Source organism: Oncorhynchus mykiss, chromosome 6, assembly GCF_013265735.2.
Source record: "Oncorhynchus mykiss isolate Arlee chromosome 6, USDA_OmykA_1.1, whole genome shotgun sequence".
NCBI classification, from domain to species: Eukaryota; Metazoa; Chordata; class Actinopteri; order Salmoniformes; family Salmonidae; genus Oncorhynchus; species Oncorhynchus mykiss.
In genome coordinates, this window is record NC_048570.1 from 31,041,431 (window position 1) to 31,061,387 (window position 19,957).

General features: G+C 41.5%; 1 protein-coding gene across 1 annotated transcript in view; it reads right to left on the minus strand.

The window, feature by feature from the left end:
- Positions 1-17,107: 17,107 nt before the first annotated feature.
- LOC110525730 (LIM domain kinase 2) overlaps positions 17,108-19,957 on the minus strand; it is a 37,353-nt gene continuing 34,503 nt past the window's right edge. Inside the window, exon 16 of the mRNA XM_036979875.1 lies at positions 17,108-19,920. Coding sequence (XP_036835770.1) covers positions 19,716-19,920 — 205 coding nt within the window. The 3' untranslated portion in view covers positions 17,108-19,715. The remainder of the gene's footprint in view (positions 19,921-19,957) is intronic.

Below are 19,957 nucleotides of genomic sequence, written 5' to 3' on the forward strand. Positions count from 1 at the left end.
TTTTGTTTGGCTGCTTCCCTGTAGCGTTTTAGCTAAACCGGTTAGGATAACTAATGTATCAGGTTAGGAGAATGAACGTGGCAGGTTATGAGAATTAACGTTGCAGGTTAGGAGAATGAACGTGGCAGGTTAGGATAACTAACGTATCAGGTTAGGAGAACTAAACTAGCAGGTTAGGAGAATGAGGTTAAGGTTAGGAAAAGGGTTAGGCTTAGCTAAAACACTACATAAAAGCAGCAAGCAGCCATGCAAAATGGTGTTGAGTGGCAACCAATTTGCCCAATTAGCTGTTAGGTTTCCATACACCCACGTATGTTGATCCTCCCACTTATTTTGCAACCGCCACTTTCAAACACACTTCACATAAGCAATTACCCATGACACGCTTGACACCGTTACAGCATCAGATCAGCAGAGTGTACTATGAAGCAGAGGCGATTTCAGCACGTAAATCTTGGTGGGGCAAAAAAATACAAAACACATTCATTGCACTATAACGGTGACAAACGGTGCCAACAAATTGTTAGGGCCTACATAAAGCTGTCCCAACAGCAGTCCCAACACCTTACCACTGTTACACTTGGCTATCAGCGGAGCCTTGTCTGGCAGCGAAAACAGTTCATTCAGCCTCATTTACTGTCTTTAAAAAAACCTAGCTGATATGGCTGACTTGCTTAAACAAATGTTGTTTCTAATGACAAATGAGATGTACAAGCTATGGAATAAAGGGACGACAAGCAGATGAGAGGCAATCCGTAATTTTGATTAAGACATTCATGAGCGAGCTAGGACGGACATAATCACTATAACTATTTGTTTAGCACTTTTGAAATGTACAATGACAGAATTCAGAACATGGGCAGTTCTTACAGTGTTCTCCCTGTACACCAAGTCAGAACCGTAGGATATATAAAGTGGGCATATAAGCAGACAATGAAAGCTCTTACAATATTGGATGATTACATTTCTCTAAAACAGTGCACCACCAAGTCAGAACAGTAGGTGAAATTAAGAGGGGCAAATTGACTATATTATTAGGGTGAGGCACATGGGCTACTAACATTGTTCTACACAATATACACTTAGTATTACTTTCTTAGCTACAGTATACATATCTCCCTGGCATATTACATCATTTATGCAGCAGCAATAGCATACAATACAATACATTTTTGGACTCACCTTGTTGTGCTGTGCCCACTTGAGCAAGAAGGTGGTGCGGCGATCCTTCGTGGGCAAATTTTGTCATCAAAGTCTGGCATTCTCTGGATTTATGGTGCTTTCAAAACAACTAGGTCTCTGAAAAAAACAAGGTCAAATCATGATGACGTCATTGATCTTCAGGCCGTAGCTTTAGAAAGAGGCCGGATTTACAATTCCGATTTGGATGACCGTTCAAAACATATTTTCCCAGTCGGAGCTCATTTATTCCCGACTGCCCAGGTGTCTTGAACTCACTGAAGTCAAGTTTTCGCAATTCTGGGTTAACAGTTGTTTTGAGCGTTGCACAAATCATGCTTTATTGACAGCATGGCCAATGTTGAATGTTTATCATTTTAAATTTGGAAAAGAGCCCCTTAATCCCAGATTTGGGACCACACAGCCACTCCACTGAATAGCAGGCTAGTGATTGCTTTGCAATGCTTGCAGTTAGCCACTGTCACCAATTCCTTCCAAACCACTTATTGTTGAATTTGCGATTTCGAACTTGTTGTGTAATGTTTATGTCCAATGGCCGATGAGCACCGATACGTTTTATCTAAAATTTCTCTTCATTATTTCTCTTCATATGACAAGGATTAAAAATGATTTGCCAGTAGATTGTCGACTTGATTCATGATGATGACTGCTTGCTAAGATTTTGAAAGTATGATGTTGACATGATCAGTCCAATCAAAGCTACTGTACATATCACGTGATTTGATGTCCTTTTATCTGTGGCCTTCTTGAATCGGCACTTCTAATGTAACTCTATGGCAGCACCAAAGAGGCTAGAACTTTCTAGCTCTACCCCTAGACTTGGCGGTGATGTAGTGTCCCCATGAGTGACAGTACACTGAGCCAATCATGGTGCAACGCTCTGTATTTTCTGCTGGCTTGCCCCAGTCGACGTCTCCCGCATTCTCGCCATCGCCGATCCACTTTTCATTTTCCATTTGTTTTGTCTTACACACCTGGTTTCAATTCCCCAATTACTTGTTCATTATTTAACCCTCTGTTCCCCCATGTTTGTTTGTGAGTAATTGTTTGTATGTAGTAAGGTCATTTTATGTGGGCGCTCTTTTTTGTATTGCATTTGTATCTGTTGAGTAAAGTACGTTTATTTAATCATATCTGCTATCTTGCGCCTGACTTCTCTACACCAGCTACACACAGACCTCATTACAAATAGAGAGATCATGCACAAAGTAGCCTATGCAAGCACGTGAAACATATTCACACGCACGCCGAACACAGCCTAGTTGAAACGGAATATTATCTGCTGGCGGCAAGTGTGCAACTCAACTGGTTTAGGCACGAAGCAGTTCACATAAAACTGACCGTACACAGATGAATTGGTAGCCGGTAGGGTAGGAAAGACGTTTCAACATATCTACCAGCAAATGTTAACTAAGGCAACAATGGGTATGCAACCCAGGTATTGAAAAGGTTTTAGTCCGAAGTGTTGGTTAGTAGGCTATTTCTAATGCGCAATTGTCATGTTCTGTTTCATGTTCTGTTTGCATCAGGGGCGCAGGCCTGGGATTACAGAGGTGCACCCACTGGGGAGCCAGGCCCTAAACTGTCCACTGCAATAAAAAACAAAGTTCCACCAAAAGTAGGCATATCATTCCAATCCCGATGAAAAAACATTGGTTGTTTACCGTAATGGCTGGCTTTAGGAGCATTGCTTGGAGAGCAACTGCCAGACCGTGCGCCTTTTCTGTCAATTTTAGAAAGCAGAGAGTGCCATTTGCTTTGCGGGTCAGTTGTTTAGGCTGTGCGCGGATTGCTTTGAATTTGATGTCGGCATTTGATATTTGGCTTGTAAGCCTTGTAATATTATAGCCAGCGGTTAATTTAATTGAGCCCTCCCTTTTGGTGACCACTCGAAACCAAAAGCTGTTTTATTGTTATTAAAATATAGGTTGTGATAGCTGTAAACCTAGTTGATATTTTCATTTATTCGTCCAATAGGCTAGTGCAATTATGTAGGCCTAATGGTATGAAAACAAACACGTTAAAAACTTGCTATTTAGAGCATTTCCACAAAATACATGTCTTGTTTTTGGCTTCAAATACAATACCAATTGTAGGCTGTAACACACGTGACCGAATGATAATTGAGATAATGCAAATAATGAATGATTACCTAGTTGGGTTTTAAAAAAAGTGCTTCTTGCTGTAGGCCTAAATCATCCTCTGCCTGCATCCCTACCTGTAGCCTACCTGCCTCTGCTATAATGCATGTCCACCTCTCACTCTATCAGTCTTGCTTGTCTATCTTCCTGAATTACAATTATATATTCTATTAGATTAATCTTGATGCCAAAACGTCATTAAATATTGGTAAGTTATTTAGCTATAGTGTCGATATAATGAGCACCCAGGTACTGCTTAGATAACACAATAATATCAGACAGAGACAAGCTGGCCGGAGGATAAACTGTAGCAATATTAATATTATCGGAGCGGTCTTGTTGATACAAACGGTTTCAATGTTCTCCGATCCGCCTCGTTCGTTGATACAACGTTTAATTATTCTCAGAAACACCTTGTTGATGAAATGCTTCAATATTCGCAGAACGTTTCCCTTCCCTGGCGAACATGCCAATACAAAAATGAGCTAGCTGGGCACACACATTACAAGGAACATTTCTGAATGCAGAGGAACAATTTTGGTGGTAAGCACACGAGACAATGACACTGTCATAGTACACTGTATGCGCGTTCCACAAGGGTGACTTCATATAGCCTATAGCAGGGGGTCTGCAGCCTTTTTCATATGTGTGACAATTTACAATTGATCCTACAATTTCTAAGGATCTGTGTGCCACTTATTATTTTCAAATAAACATTGTAGGCTTCTCAACTGTGCCCAGAAAATGTCTAACTGCCCACAAACTGAATAGCCTAATTCTACCTGGCTAATAGACAGAGACGCTGTCCATTCAGCCACACCCCACGGAGCTCCACTATGCCTACCTGTGAGGCGCTGTCCATTCAGCGGTGCTGAATAAAATAAAGATTTTTCTTTATTCCTTGGTTGAGTTTGTTTGTGTTTATTCATCCTTATCGATTGTAGGCCTACGTAATTCCTTTGATGTGTGCCGTTTATGTCTATGCATGTGTAGGATTTACAGTATCTGGCATAGTTTTCATTCGCAGTCAGCTGTTTTATGCTCCAGTTACTTTCTCATTGATGTCAGTATTTGAAGTCGGCCTTGATAGCGTGTATTACGCATCTATTTCATGTTGCACTGTATGCACTGTCCACAAGTGGGCTAAATGAGTCAATGTAGTTTATGCATAATTCGGTTGAGTAATACACTGTTCAAGCCATTCCACAGACCGTTAAACCTAATACAAACCTAATATTGAGGTGTTAATGTCTGACATTTTTGTTTGTTTTTGCTATTCTCCAAATAGCATTTGCCGGTACATAGTATGCACATTTACATCACAATTTGGCAGTGCACTATTTCTGACAGTTTTATAACCTTTATCAAAACATTAAAAAGCTAAGTCACTGATCTTACTGTGAGCTTCCTGATTGAAGCTTGCTCTGCCCCCCTTTATGACATCCCACCAATGAAGTGATGTGATTTTTGATAATGTGACTTCTCTGCAAGGGCTTTATAGTTGAGATTTTCTCTTGTCAGACCAATAAAATAAATGGTCAGGATTAAGCCGTCCTAGTTCATATGTTCCACTCTTTCTGAATTCCCCCTATAGATATTTTCCTAATATTTGAAACTTGTTTTATTGATTTTTTACCAGAAATTGCAGTAACAGCCTGTTATATTCTGAAATTATCGCAGTATAGCTGCCGGCTGTGCTACGTAAAGCTTGAGGCCGTTTTCACAGACAGGGCTTAGATTAAGCCAGGAGTAGGCCTTAATGTGTACTAATTAAACTAGGACATTTAAGTAGCTTTCATGAACGTGGCTTAAATTTGGCTTAGTTAGTTGGAGACTATGGAGTCCTGGAGTAAGGTTAGTAAACCTAAATGAGAACCTAATCAGGTTTAACCCAGGTGTTAAGTGTGAGCACATGTTGCTGGTCTAATGGGGCTCATAAAAACCCAGAAGGGAATAGAAAACACAATTACTGGTGTGAATCTTGAGACAAAACAGAGGCAGAAATAATTAGTTCAAAAAACTTTAGTGAGTATGAAAAAATGCTACTAAAACAAATGTTGTCAAACCATCCAGTTATTGAAAGTAAAAACCATACTACTGCTACTGAGCAAAATAAAAAGAGTGGTTGGGCTGCAATTTGCAGTGAATTCAATGCAAATGAAAATGTAACCACAAGAAGAGTACAACAACTTCAGGTGAGAAATCTTCATTATTATCAGTATTTCACATTTTTCATATTCATATTTTTGTGACATCACTTATATTGAATGATATCTGCCTTTATAGACTCTGTGGAAGAACCATAAACTGGCTTTAAAAAGAGAGAATGCAGAGATCAGAAGAGAGTGATTTACTACTGGTGGTGGACCACCAAAAAAAGGCAAGACTGATGAATTGAGTGACTTCCTGTCTGGAATAATAAAGCGCCAGCAACCTCTGGCTGGTATACCAGACGATGACCAACCTCTGGATGGTATACCAGACGATGACCAACCTCTGGATGGTATACCAGACGATGACCAACCTCTGGCTGGTATACCAGACGATGACCAACCTCTGGCTGGTATACCAGACGATGACCATTTGGACAGTTCAGATGAAGAACTGAGCACAAATGGTACATATACCAAAGAAAGTAAATTGGTTACTTGCTTTGGTAAATATATTCCACTATCTGTGTCAATCATTATTCTTCTTTCATTCTAAGGATCATATGAGTTTATTTGTGCTTCTAACAGTGTTCTTTTTCCAGAGGAAAGGAATCTGAACAGGGTGGAAGAGCTAGTGCACAATGAGTGTGTACCCTCCACATCTGCTATAACATCCCTGAGAGAAGATGCTGCCACCACCTTTCAGCAGAGAACAAAAAAGATGACCATGCATGAAAAGTTAGCCAGGGAATTTCATGAGCATAAAATACAAATAAAATAAGAAATATCTGAAGGAAGAACATGAAATAAAAATGAGAATTCTACAGGTTGAATTGGATATGAAGTTGGAAGAGAGAGGTATAATCCCCCAAAAGATACAGAAATGAGACAATGGTGATTACCAGCCATGGTGAACAATGTGATATGTAAAAAATACATGTTTTGTCATTTGGATATTCACGGGTGAGAGTATTTTAATCACCACAAACTACATTTTAAACCAGCCTTGGTTTAGTCAATCAATCTTGCTGAAAACTATTTGCATTTTGTACAGAACAAACATTATCAAAGCAAAAATAAGCCATAATAAATGAATCTCATCTAGTTGTGCTGCAATGTGAAAGCAACTTTGTGTGCAAGTCTTCATTGGCCATTGCCATTGCCTGCCCCACCCATGGCCACATCTGCTTGATCCTGATCTTCCATGGGAGGAGTAGTTGTGCAGCACAGCTGTAGCAATGATCACCTTGCAGCATCTTCTTGGCTTGAAGCAAAGTGTATTGCGTAAACACTGGAATTGATTTTTCCATACTCCAAACATATGCTCGACCATCCCTCTCGTGCGGATATGAGCTCGGTTGTATCTTTGCTGCTTAGCTGTTGTGGGATTTATGTATGGAGTGAATAAAATGTTACTCTGACCATATCCAGTGTCACCAAGTAGTAGTACACTATGTTGTCCTCTCCGAAACTGAGCACACAATGACGAGTTGAGAAAAATCCTTGAAATCATGAGTTGCACCTTTCCAACGGGCAACAATGTTTGAAAACTGTAAATTAGGAGTGCACACACCCTGAACATTGATGGAAAACCAGTTCTTACGGTTCCTGTACACCTCAGCATCAGGAGTTGATGGACACTTTATGGGAACGTGACATCCAGCTATACAGCCAATCACTCCTGGGATGTGCCCATATTCATAGAATTGCACTTTATAATTGGCTTGGCCAGCAGCATCAGGAAATGTAGACTCCTCAGTTCACAAATGGCCCTGCAGACTTTGGAAACTATTCTACACACAGTTGCTTCATTGGCACCACACAAATCACCAGTTTCACAATGAAAGATTCCAGATACCAAAAACCTAAAGGTGATCAGAACTTGGAGAGAATTGAGTAAAGGCCTTCCTCTTTGAGAGAGAGGAAAGTCTAAGCTCAAGCAAAGATATTATCTCCGATGCATTTTCTTCGTACATATGAAAGCGGTCTCGAAAAGCTATTTCATCAAATTAATTAAATGGATTACTCCTATCCACAAGTACTCATCTGGCTGGCCTCTGTAGTGCATGTTGGACTTCATTTAGATATTCCAAATAGTCCATGCTCCCTCACAAACAGTACTAAGCAGAAGTTAAATCTGCCTCTTTGAAGGATTCATTTAAGCTTCAATTCAGTCTTAGAGTAGCTCTAATCCTCCCTCTTGCAATCAGCTTTGTTTAATCCAGAACAGGCTAAATCTACCACTATTTTAAGATAAGTCTGTGCAAGTCGCTTTGAGTTAAGCCAGCTCAAACATGCATTTTAGTCTGGGACTAGGCTTAAACCTTGTCTGTGAAACTAGAGGTTACCCTATGTGTGGTAACCTAACCTAGACTACACCACCTTCTGTTTAATGAGGGGAAGGACCTCAACTTTAAGGCTTAGAATGTTCCCTGCACAGCATGGGTGGATTGGCAGTCTGGCAATTCTGCCAGAAGGGTCGGACCATCTTTTAATGGGGTGGGCTGGTCGAAATTGACAAAACAAAACTTAACAAAAAAATTATATATCAAAATACAATAATGGACTTTTGTGCTATTTCTCTGTTGTCGGCCTCCCTAACAAGATGGGTCTGCCCAGTTTTCTGATTGGCTGAGCTGAGGTAGCTCAAATTCACATTCAAAGTTAAACGAGCATCATTAAAGAGAGTGAGACCTACCATGACTCTGTCAGTCACTATTTCAGAACAGAAAAACGGAAAGGTGGTGCCGAAAAAGTTAGAGACCAAAAAAAGTGCTGGACACCGACGCTGCTAAATGTGTGAAAATAATCGACTTATTTGCTGAAAATTCTGGTTCTGCTGGTCCGAGTGGTGTGTCTGTGAGAAATTACAGGTCAGATGCTGTGGTGCAGCTGAGGTAGGAAGAAAACAGACACGCACACTGACACAGATCATGTATTTTGGCCGTATATTGTATGACATATATTTCATACCTACTATAGTAGGCTAATTAGGAAGGGAGATTCAGTGGAACATTTAGACACTAGGCTACTTGCAATATAGCCTGACAAGTTGTTAGATTGGCTTTTATAACACATAGGTCAGGCAATAGCCATCTACTAGACATTTAATCAGTGCCTTTTACTTAACATAAGTCAATATGTTTTACAATAAAGGGGACTGTCAATTTAGGGCCTGTCTGTGTATTTGACTTGTTTTATCAAATTTTTATTTGCTTCTGTATCTCAGTCTATTCAGCCCAGCTGGTGGGTTTTTGAGCTGTAGAAACAAGTGTCTCTGGTGTCAGATTACATTTACATAGCCACCAACACTGATGGCTGGTAAGTCCTGCCTATCTCCCGCTTGTTTCATTCACTGAAAGGCCCGTCACTACTTGGCAGGAAGATTCACATACGCACGCTACACTGTCAAACGAAGCACAACACTGGAAATCTATTCGCATCCACATCAACTAGTCCAGGCATTGTTCTTTGACAAGCACAGAAAGTTGTATAGGAATTCTATAGAAGAAAACAGAGAGGGTGAGAGAGAGACTGCCAGTTCCTAAATGTAGCCATTGGCTGTGTTATACAGCCAAAACATTAAGGAACGGTCTGTCTCTTTCTCTCCTTCTCTCACTCTGTTTTCTTCTATTGAATTATATGTAAGCCTAATATGTAAACACTTAGCTAAGTGGGCGGGGGGGGAACACTTGACATGCATTCATTTGAAATATGTATTTAGGCTGTTATAAGGTATTATGAAACTGGTTGTTTGGATCCTGGATGCTGATTGGACAAGCAGTGTTACAAGCTGTGTTGTATTGGCAGTCACAGACATACCTATGCCTGTTAACAGTTCCATCTGATAGTGATCACTGCGTCTCCATAAGAATATCATGTTCATGTTGCTTCCAAATCATCTCTTATATTTATCTCAACTTGCACTTTATTTCCCCTTGCTTCCAGTCTAGCATTTAGTTTTGTACAGCGGGGGTTAATAAACTCAGCAAAAAAACGTCCTTTCACTGCCAACTGCGCTTATTTTCAACAAACTTAACATGTGTAAATATTTGTATGAACATAAGAACTCAACAACTGAGACATAAACTAAACAAGTTCCACAGACATGTGACTAACATAAATGGAATAATATGTTCTTGACATAGGGGGGTCAAAATCCAAAGTAACAGTATCTGGTGTGGCCACCAGCTGCATTAAGTACTGCAGGGCAACTCCTCCTCATGGACTGCACCAGATTTACCAGCTCTTGCTGTGAGATGTTACCCCACTTTTCCATCTAGGCACCTGCAAGTTCCCGGACATTTCTGGGGGAATGGCCCTAGCCCTCACCCTTGAGATCCGGGCTCTTCTCTGCCCATGGCAGAACACTGACATTCCTGTCTTGCAGGAAATCACGCACAGAACGAGCAGTATGGCTGGTGGAATTGTCATGCTGGAGTATCACATGAGGGAGGAGGATGTCTTCCCTGTAACGTACAGCTTTGAGATTACCTGCAATGACAACAAGCTCAGTCCGTTGATGCTGTGACACACCGCCCCAGACCATGACGGACCCTCCACCTCCAAATCGATCCCGCTCCAGAGTACAGGCCTCGGTGTAACGCTCATTCCTTCAACAATAAACGCAAATCCGACCATCACCCCTAGTGAGACAAAACCGCGACTCGCCAGTGAAGAGCACTTTTTGCCAGCCCTGTCTGGTCCAGCGACAGTGGGTTTGTGCCCATAGGCGACGTTGTTGCCGGTGATGTCTGGTGAGGACCTGCCTTACAAAAGGCCTGCAAGCCCTCGGACCAGCCTCTCTCAGCCTATTGCGGACAGTCTAAACACTGATGGTGGGATTGTGCGTTCCTGGTGTAACGGGCAGTTGTTGCCATTCTGTACCTGTCCCGCAGTTGTGATGTTCAGATGTACCGATCCTGTGCAGGTGTTGTTACACGTGGTCTGCCACTGCGAGGGTGATCAGCTGTCCAACCTGTCTCCCTGTTGCGTGTCTAAGGCGTCTCACAGTACGGTCTTTGCAATTTATTGCCCTGGCCACATCTGCAGTCCTCATGCCTCCTTGCAGCATGCCTTAGGCACGTTCCCACAGATGAGCAGGGACCCTGGGCATCTTTCTTTTGGTGTTTTTCAGTCAGTAGAAAAGCCTCTTTAGTGTCTTAAGGTTTCATAATGTGACCTTAATTGCCTTCCGTCTGTAAGCTGTTAACGACTTAACGGCTTAACGACCATTCCACAGGTGCATGTTCATTGATTGTTTATGGTTCATTGAACAAGCATGGGAAACAGTGTTTAAACCCTTTCAATGAAGATCTGTGAAGTTATTTGGATTTTTACAAATTATCTTTGAAAGACAGGGTCCTGAAAAAGGGACGTTTCTTTTTTTGCTGAGTGTATATGTAAGAAAGCCTGTCCCTTTAAGAACTCAGTGATAACGTCACATCTATCACAAGCTGGCACAGTGTTAAGTTCATTACCAAGTGCAGTTTGCGACCTATTGCTGTGAACACAAATCTCAGTTTTTGGACATAATTTCCTTTCTGACCAAAAACTGAAATATCACATTTACATAAGTATTCAGACGCTTTACTCAATACTTTGTTGAAGCACCTTTGGCAGAGATAACAGCCTTGAGTCTTCTTGGGTATGACGCTACAAGCTTGGCACACCTGTATGCCATTCTCCCATTCTTCTCTGCAGATCCTCTCAAGCTCTGTCAGATTGGATGGAGAGCGTCGCTGCACAGCTATTTTCAGCTCTCTCCAGAGATATTCGATCGGGTTTAAGTCCGGGCTCTGGCGGGGCCATTCAAGGCCATTCAGACACTTGTCCCAAAGCCTCTCCTGCGTTGTCTTGGCTGTGTGCTTAGGGTCGTTGTCCTGTTGAAAGGTGAACCTTCGCTTCATCAGACCACATAATCTTGTTTCTCATGGTCTGAGTCCTTCAGGTCCCTTTTGGCAAACTCCAAACGGGCTGTCATGTGCCTTTTACTGAGGGGTGGCTTCCATGTGGCCACTCTACTATAAAGGCCTGATTGGTGGAGTGCTGCAGAAATGGTTGTCGATCTGAAAGGTTCTCCCATCTCCACAGAGGAACTCTGGAGAGTTTTCTCAGTTTGGCCGGGCGGCCAGCTTTAGGAAGAGTCTTGTTGGTTCCAAACTTCATCCATTTAAGAATGATGGAGACCACTGTGTTCTTGGGGACCTTCAATGCTGCAGACACCTCGTGGCTTGTTTTTTTCTTCGACATGCACGGTCAACTGTGGGACCTTATATAGACAGGTGTGTGCCTTTCCAAATCATGTCCAATCAATTGAATTTACCACAGGTGGACTCCAGTCAAGGTGTAGAAACTTCAAGGATTATCAATGGAAACAGGATGCACCGGAGCTCAATTTCAAGTCTCATAGCAAAGGGTCTGAATACTTATGTAAACAGTTGTTTTTATTTTTAATACAGTTGCAAAAATGTCAAAAAACTTGATTTCGCTTTGTCGTTATGGGGTATTGTGTGTAGATTGCTGAGGAAAAAATATAATTATTTTAGAATAAGGCTGTAAATTAAATATTTTTGGAAAAAGTCAAGGGGCCTGAGTACTTTCCAAATGCACTGCATATACAAAAGTACAAAGTGAGGAACATACAGAAATGGTTTGTCGAGATCGGTGTGGGAGAACTTGACTGGCATGCACAAAACCCTGACCTCAACCCCATCAAACACCTTGGGGATGACTTGGAACACCGACTGCAAAACAGGCCTAATCGCCCAAAATCAGTGCCAAACCTCACTAACGCTCGTGGCTGAATGGAAGCAAGTGCCCTGCAGCAATGTTCCAACATCTAGTGGAAAGCTTTCCCAGAAGAGTGGAGGCTGTTATAGCAGCAAAGGGAGGACCACTTCATATTAATGCCCATGATTTTGGAATGAGATGTTCGATGAGCAGATGTCCAGATACTTTTGGTCATGTAGTGTGTATGTACTTGTTTTAACATTAGGCTATAGCCTACAAATAGCTATACCACGTAGTCATAGGCCTATTAGTCTATAGGCCTACTGGTAATTGTTTTTTTTCCCCTCAACTGGCCGAATGGCGGAGCTTACCTTCAGGAAGTTGGTTCATTTTCTTTAACATCATTGTGAGAGCAGCACAAAGTGCACTCCAATCTCTTAAAATGAGATCTCATCAAGATCTTTTGCCTGTCCCTTATAGTCATACTCATCACTTATTATTGTTAATAACACCTCATTTATAATGAGATTTTAGGATATTGATAAGGGAATTATGCTTAAAGGTAATGATTAAAGAATCCCACCCTGAAACGTAACTAATTAGTGATTATTAGTTTATGTAGCATGTATAATGAATGATTAAAGTACTAAACGTAGCATGTATAATGAATGATTAAAGTACTAAACGTAAGTCCAATAAGGTTTGGTAGAGAAATGTGTGTGTGTGTGTGTGTACAGAGAACAATACAGAGAACAATTCAACTGTGTTTGACCCGATCTGGCTAGAACTCTGAGAAACTTATGATAGGACAGGGAGTCCTTTTCAAGGTTCCTCTAATCTCAGGGGAATGGAACTGTCGGCTTGGTAGTGATAAACAGTGGTGAGAACTCACCTACTGTTCGTGTGTATGTATGTGCATAGGATATCTACTATTTTTTTTATTTTTTATTTTTTTATTTTTTTATTTCACCTTTATTTAACCAGGTAGGCTAGTTGAGAACAAGTTCTCATTTGCAACTGCGACCTGGCCAAGATAAGGCATAGCAGTGTGAACAGACAACACAGAGTTACACATGGAGTAAACAATTAACAAGTCAATAACACAGTAGAAAAAAGGGGAGTCTATATATACATTGTGTGCAAAAGGCATGAGAAGGTAGGCAAATAATTACAATTATGCAGATTAACACTGGAGTGATAAATGATCAGATGGTTATGTACAGGTAGAGATATTGGTGTGCAAAAGAGCAGAAAAATAAATAAATAAAAACAGTATGGGGATGAGGTAGGTGAAAATGGGTGGGCTATTTACCAATAGACTATGTACAGCTGCAGCGATCGGTTAGCTGCTCAGATAGCAGATGTTTGAAGTTGGTGAGGGAGATAAAAGTCTCCAACTTCAGCGATTTTTGCAATTCCTTCCAGTCACAGGCAGCAGAGAACTGGAACGAAAGGCGGCCAAATGAGGTGTTGGCTTTAGGGATGATCAGTGAGATACACCTGCTGGAGCGCGTGCTACGGATGGGTGTTGCCATCGTAACCAGTGAACTGAGATAAGGCGGAGCTTTACCTAGCATGGACTTGTAGATGACCTGGAGCCAGTGGGTCTGGCGACGAATATGTAGCGAGGGCCAGCCGACTAGAGCCTATTTGTGTGTAGGTATGTGCGTAAGTAGGGAGCAAGTTATAAAATGAATGTCTTTGTATTATGGACATCAGAGCGCTCTCATGAATAAACTAGAACAAAGTCTTTGCCTAATTCTTATTAACCCTAGCAACCTAGGGGAAAATTGGTCAAAGCTTATTGATTGTTAGTTATCATTGGGATTGAAAATTCTCTTGACAGATGGTTAGCTGAAGCTTTTTTTTGTGTGTGTCAAAACTCAACAGAGCGCGCCACGAGGCAGAATATACAGTATGCCTTGAATGAAACCAAAATACAAGAAAGGCCAATAGTTTGTTAACACCATCTGCTCTAATACGCTCATGAAACAGTAATTCAAGAAGATCTAAATGCATGTTCCCATGAAATAGAACGTTTTATTTATATGATACGTTTGGGCATAGGCAGAGGTTGTGTTATATGCATATTCTACACTGAACAAAAATATAATTGCAACATGCAACAATTTCAAAGATTTTACTGAGTTACAGTTCATATAAGGAAATCATTGCGACATGGGGACGTGCGTTATCATGATGGAACATGAGGTGATGGCAGCGGATGAATGTCACGATAATGGGCTCAGATCTCGTAACAGTATCTCTGTGCATTCAAATTGTCATAGATAAAATGCAATTTTGATCGTTGCCCGTGGCTTTTTTATTTTTTATTTCACCTTTATCTAACCAGGTAGGCCAGTTGAGGTCAAGTTCTCATTTACAACTGCGACCTGGCCAAGATAAAGCAACACATGGGATAAACAAACGTACAGTCAAAAACACAATAGAAAAATCTATATACAGTGTGTGCAAATGCAGTAAGATTAGGGAGGCAATAAATAGCCCATTGTGGCAAAATAATTACAAATTAGCATTAACACTGGAGTGATAGATGTGCAGAAGATGAATGTGCAAGTAGAGATACTGGGATGCAAAGGAGCAAAAAAAACAAAAACAATATGGGGATGAGGTAGTTGGGTGGGCTATTTACAGATGGGCTGTGTACAGGTGCAATGATCGATAAGCTGCTCTGACAGCTGATGCTTAAAGTTAGTGAGGGCGATATAAGACTCCAGCTTCAGTGATTTTTGCAATTCGTTCCAGTCATTGGCAGCAGAGAACTGGAAGGAACAGCGGCCAAAGGAGGAGTTGACTTTGGGGATGACCAGTGAAATATACCTGTTGGAGTGCGTGCTACGGGTGTGTGCTGCTATGGGGACCAGTGAGCTGAGATAAGGCGGCGCTTTACCTAGCAAAGACTTATAGATGACCTGGAGCCAGTGGGTTTGGCGACGAATATGAAGCGAGAGCCAGCCAACGAGGGCATACAGGTCGAAGGGGTGTGTAATATATGGGGCTTTGGTGACAAAACAAATGGCACTGTGATAGACGACATCCAGTTTGCTGAGTAGAGTGTTGGAGGCTATTTTGTAAATGACATCCCTGAAGTCAAGGATTGGTAGGATTGTCAGTTTTACGAGGGAATGTTTGGCAGCATGAGTGAAGGAGGCTTTGTTGCAAAATTGGAAGCCGATTCTAGATTTTATTTTGGATTGGAGATGCTTACTGTGAGTCTGACCAGACACCTAGGTATTTGTAGTTGTCCACATATTCTAAGTCAGAATTGAGTAGTGATGCTAGACGGGCGGGCGGGTAGCGATCAGTTGAAGAGCGTGCATTTAGTTTTACTTGCATTTAAGAGAAGTTGGAGGCCACGGAAGGAGTGTTGTATGGCATTGACGCATGTCGGGAGGTTAATTAACACAGTGTCCAAAGGGCCAGAAGTATACAGAATGGTGTTGTCTGTGTAGAGGTGGATCAGCAAATCACCAGCAGCAAGAACGACATCATTGATGTATACAGAGAAAATAGTCGGCCCGAGAATTGATCCTTGTGGCACCCCCATAGAGACTGCCAGAGGTCCGGACAACAGGCCCTCCGATTTGACACACTGAACTCTGAGAAGTAGTTGGTGAACCAGGAGAGGCAGTCATTTGAGAAACCAAGGCTGCGAAGTCTGCCGAGAAGAATGTGGTGATTGACAGTCGAAAGCCTTGACCAGGTCGATGAAGACGGCTGCACAATATTGTCTTTGTCTATGGCGGTTATATTGTTTAGGACCTTGAGCGTGGCTGAGGTGCACCCATGACCAGCTCGGAAACCAGATTGCATAGCGGAGAAGGTATGGTGGGATTTGAAATGGTCGGTGATCTGTTTGTTATCTTGGCTTTCGAAGACTTATGTCTGCCCACAACAAACCCCACCCCCACCAGGCACTCTGTTCACAACGTTGACATCAGCAAACCACTCGGCCACATGACGCCACTGCCTGAAACAGTTGAAACCAGGAATCATCCTGTGAAGAACACATTTCTCCATTGTGCCAGTGCCAGTGACCATTCCCACTGATGTTGGTTACAAAGCTAAACTGCAGTCCGGTCAAGACACTGGTGAAAACGATGACAGTTTGTGCAGAAATTCTTTGGTTGTGCAAACCCAGTTTCATTAGCTGGTCTCAGACCATCCTACAAGTGAAGAAGCTGGAGGTCCTGGGCTGGTGTGTTACATGTGATCTGTGGTTGTGAAGCCGGTTGGGCGTACTGCCAAATTCTCCTAAAACGTTCATTTCTCTTGTAGTAGAGAAATGAACATTCAATTCTCTGGCAAGTGTGGACATTTCTGCAGTCAGCATGCCAAATGCACGCTCCCTCAATTTGAGACATCTGTGGTATTGCGTTGTGTGACAAAACTGCACATTTTAGAGTGGCCTTTTGTCCCCCAGCACAAGGTGCACCTGTGTAATGATCATGCTGTTTAACCAGCTTCTTGATATGCCACACCTGTCAGATGGATGGATTATCTTGGCAAATGACAATGACATAATTTCACTAACAGGGATGTAAACTAATTTGTGCAAAAACATTTCAAGAAATAAGCTTTTTGTGCATATGAAACATTTCTGGGATCTTTTATTTCATCTCATGAAACATGGGACCAACACTTTACATGTTGTGTGTATATTTTTGTTCAGTATATAATGAAAGGCTTATTCAACTTTTCAACTGCCGTTCCTTCACCTAAAACAAAATTGCACTACACATTCTTGTACCATGGAAAATGTTAAACTTGTAAAAACTGTAGGTACAGATCTTTTGTTTTGTCTCATGGGTTTCATAACCACGTCTAAAAACAATTCAATAATGATGAGACGGAAGACAGAAATGCAGTTCAAACATTTATATAGAACGTGATTATCTCAACACATACATCCCCCATGATGCTCTGCTGCACAATCCCAATTCATCACAACTCTCTCAATTTAAAACATAATTTAGCTGAAACCTGCTATTCCTGTTAAGAGAATGAGTCATGCTCACTGGGAATTAAATTAGACTATCAGAGACGCAAAGTTACACAAAGCCACCCTCTAGTGGTCATCTACCTCCATTTACAAGGGGAGGGGAGGATTTCGGTGTGTGCCACTGAAGTAAATAATGTTGTTTGTAAAGTTAGCACCATAGGCAAAAAAAATAAACTCCTTTCAAAATGCTATTGTTTAATTCATTAAATTAATTCAACACTATGGTGATATAAATGATAGTGGTTACAATTTGTACAAGTCAGTACCATAGAAAGATTATGCTATCAAACAAACCTCAAAGTTTATTTAATCTTCATATTGTACAAAATGTCTAAACAAAATATATAAACCCTTGATTCTCAGATAGATTCATATATACATTTCTTACAGCAAACTTCACAAAAACAAATAAATCCAGTTTTTTTATTTATACAAGTCACTTTTTAGTAAGTTGTACAATGCCTTTGAGAGCAGAGCTCCATTTACTACACATATTCAGTGTCTAATCAGCAGCTGAGATTCTGACACACATACAGAGCTGTGTTGAGTAGTCATTAAAGCCAAGTGCAGTCCAAATTCTGTTTTTCCTGTGTTTTGAATAATTGTCCTACAGCTGCTGAAATGAACACAGTAAGTGTGAAAAAATGTGATCAATATTATTTCCTGATAGTTGCTGGTTGAAAATACAATCTACACAGAACCTTCTAATCAGCAGGTTTGCATGGGTGAGAGTTTCAGCTTTCCATGGTGACATCATGCAGTAAATTGGTTAAATGAGTTCCAAACCTCTGCCAATAACAGCTAGTTTTCCTCTCCCCACTCAGACCACTCCCAGACAGTTCTAGCAAAATTCTTGCTTGAGAAATAGTTTTGCTAAAAAGCTATTTTTGCCCATTTTAATGGAATTATATTACAGTAAGGTACTTACATTGTTACCCAGAAATGATTTGATATTGATATAAAAATGGCTGCATTGGGCCTTTAACATCAAGCACCAGGTACCGGTCTGGTTCTGAAAGTGTGCTAGCTTAGCTACATGTGAAAACAACCATATTAATTTCATTCTATAAACTCCAAATCAGTCAATAGCTCTAAAAATCCCCAAATCACAATTCAATTTAAAATCTGTCCATGACTGCACATGAACAGATAAAGTCATATGGAGTTAATAAAGTGGAATGAAAACATTTAGCGAATGGTAAGAAAATCTATACACAACCATTACCACCCTCTACAGTAACTTGAAGTCGGTAGATGCCCCATAAACCCTCCACTGACAAAGGCATCAGCATGCTTTAGCTTGGCTGGCTAGTCCAAGTCGGCTAGGTGAACCAAGTGTGCTCGCATACTCGCTTGAAAAACAAGAAAAAAAGCGGCAATAGTACCGTTTGCCCATTTTGAGACGCCGTAGCCAGTATACACTTCATCAAAGTAGTCCGAATGAATCTAAGGTAACTCAAGAAATCTGTCATTCATTTTGATGTTTTTGCTTAGGAGATCTTAGTTGCACAATTTTACATCTAACTAAGATGTTTGGAGCTGTATTTCTTAATGACAAAATTTTCATGAAAACGCGTTGTCTCTCATTGAATGACAACAAAGACTTTATTGAAGAATCCCTACCTTTGACCAATCACATCTGAACACCTGAAAAAAAACCTCACCAAATGTCACAAAATGTCATAATATATATATGCACAAACTCTTCCGAAATGTTTTGGCTGGAAAGCATGTGGACGCCTTAAGACTAAAGGATGAGTGCACATGATTACACTTAACGGTTGTAGAGTGGATCTGATTCCATCAGTTTGAAAGTTCTCTCTAAGATCAAGGACCTCAGAGAGTCACACCTCAAGGTGAAGCACTGTTCAACAACTATTTTTCTGGTCGGTGAGCTCATAACATTCATTTGACACAGCTCCACATATTTCTCTGACTGATGTGACTTGGCCTCCTCAGAGAGAGTGTTCGTTTTGTCCTTAGACATGTCCTCCTGATGGTTAACAAACTTCACTCCAAACTCCCTGCCTTGCATTAACTCTGAGCCAGTCATCAATCAAGCCAGTCTGTCACACATCTCTGTTTTCTCTGCTGCTGCCTGCCTGCCTGCTGAAGGAGTCTTCTCATGGGCTGGGTCTCATCTCTACATTCCACACTCAGCAAACTTCAACTTCAGACCAACCCCAAAAAAACAACCCAGTGAAAAACACAACAGCTTTCACGTGGGGATTGATATTAAATGCTGTGGAGAGATCACTCTCAATATGATTCCTCATTTTATAGAGACAGTGCACCACATAACATGTTCTGGTAATATGGTAAAAATAGATGTGTACCCTGCATGTCCTGGTGTTTGGGTTTTTTGTCCAGCTAGCTCAGGGTATCCAGTTCCCAGATGGCACGAGTTAGGTCCGTCTTCCCCACTCCTCATCCAGTGCAGCAGTCCAGACGGTGGTCCTGGAAGGTGGGCTAGGTGCTGTTGTCAGCCAGGCTGGGATCCTCAGCAGGGGCTGGCGTTGGGGGTGTGGACTGGGACGGAGAGGAGCTGTCTTTGGGGGGGTGGAGTCGACACAGTCTCTGGTGCAGCTCTTCCAGTTCGGCTGGCAGAGGGATACCCATCTCCTGGTTGAGGTACAGGGCTTCGAAACAGTCCTCCAGCTTCTGGGAGGCAGGCCTGGGGAGGGAGTGGGGGTAGACGGGGGGGGGGGGGG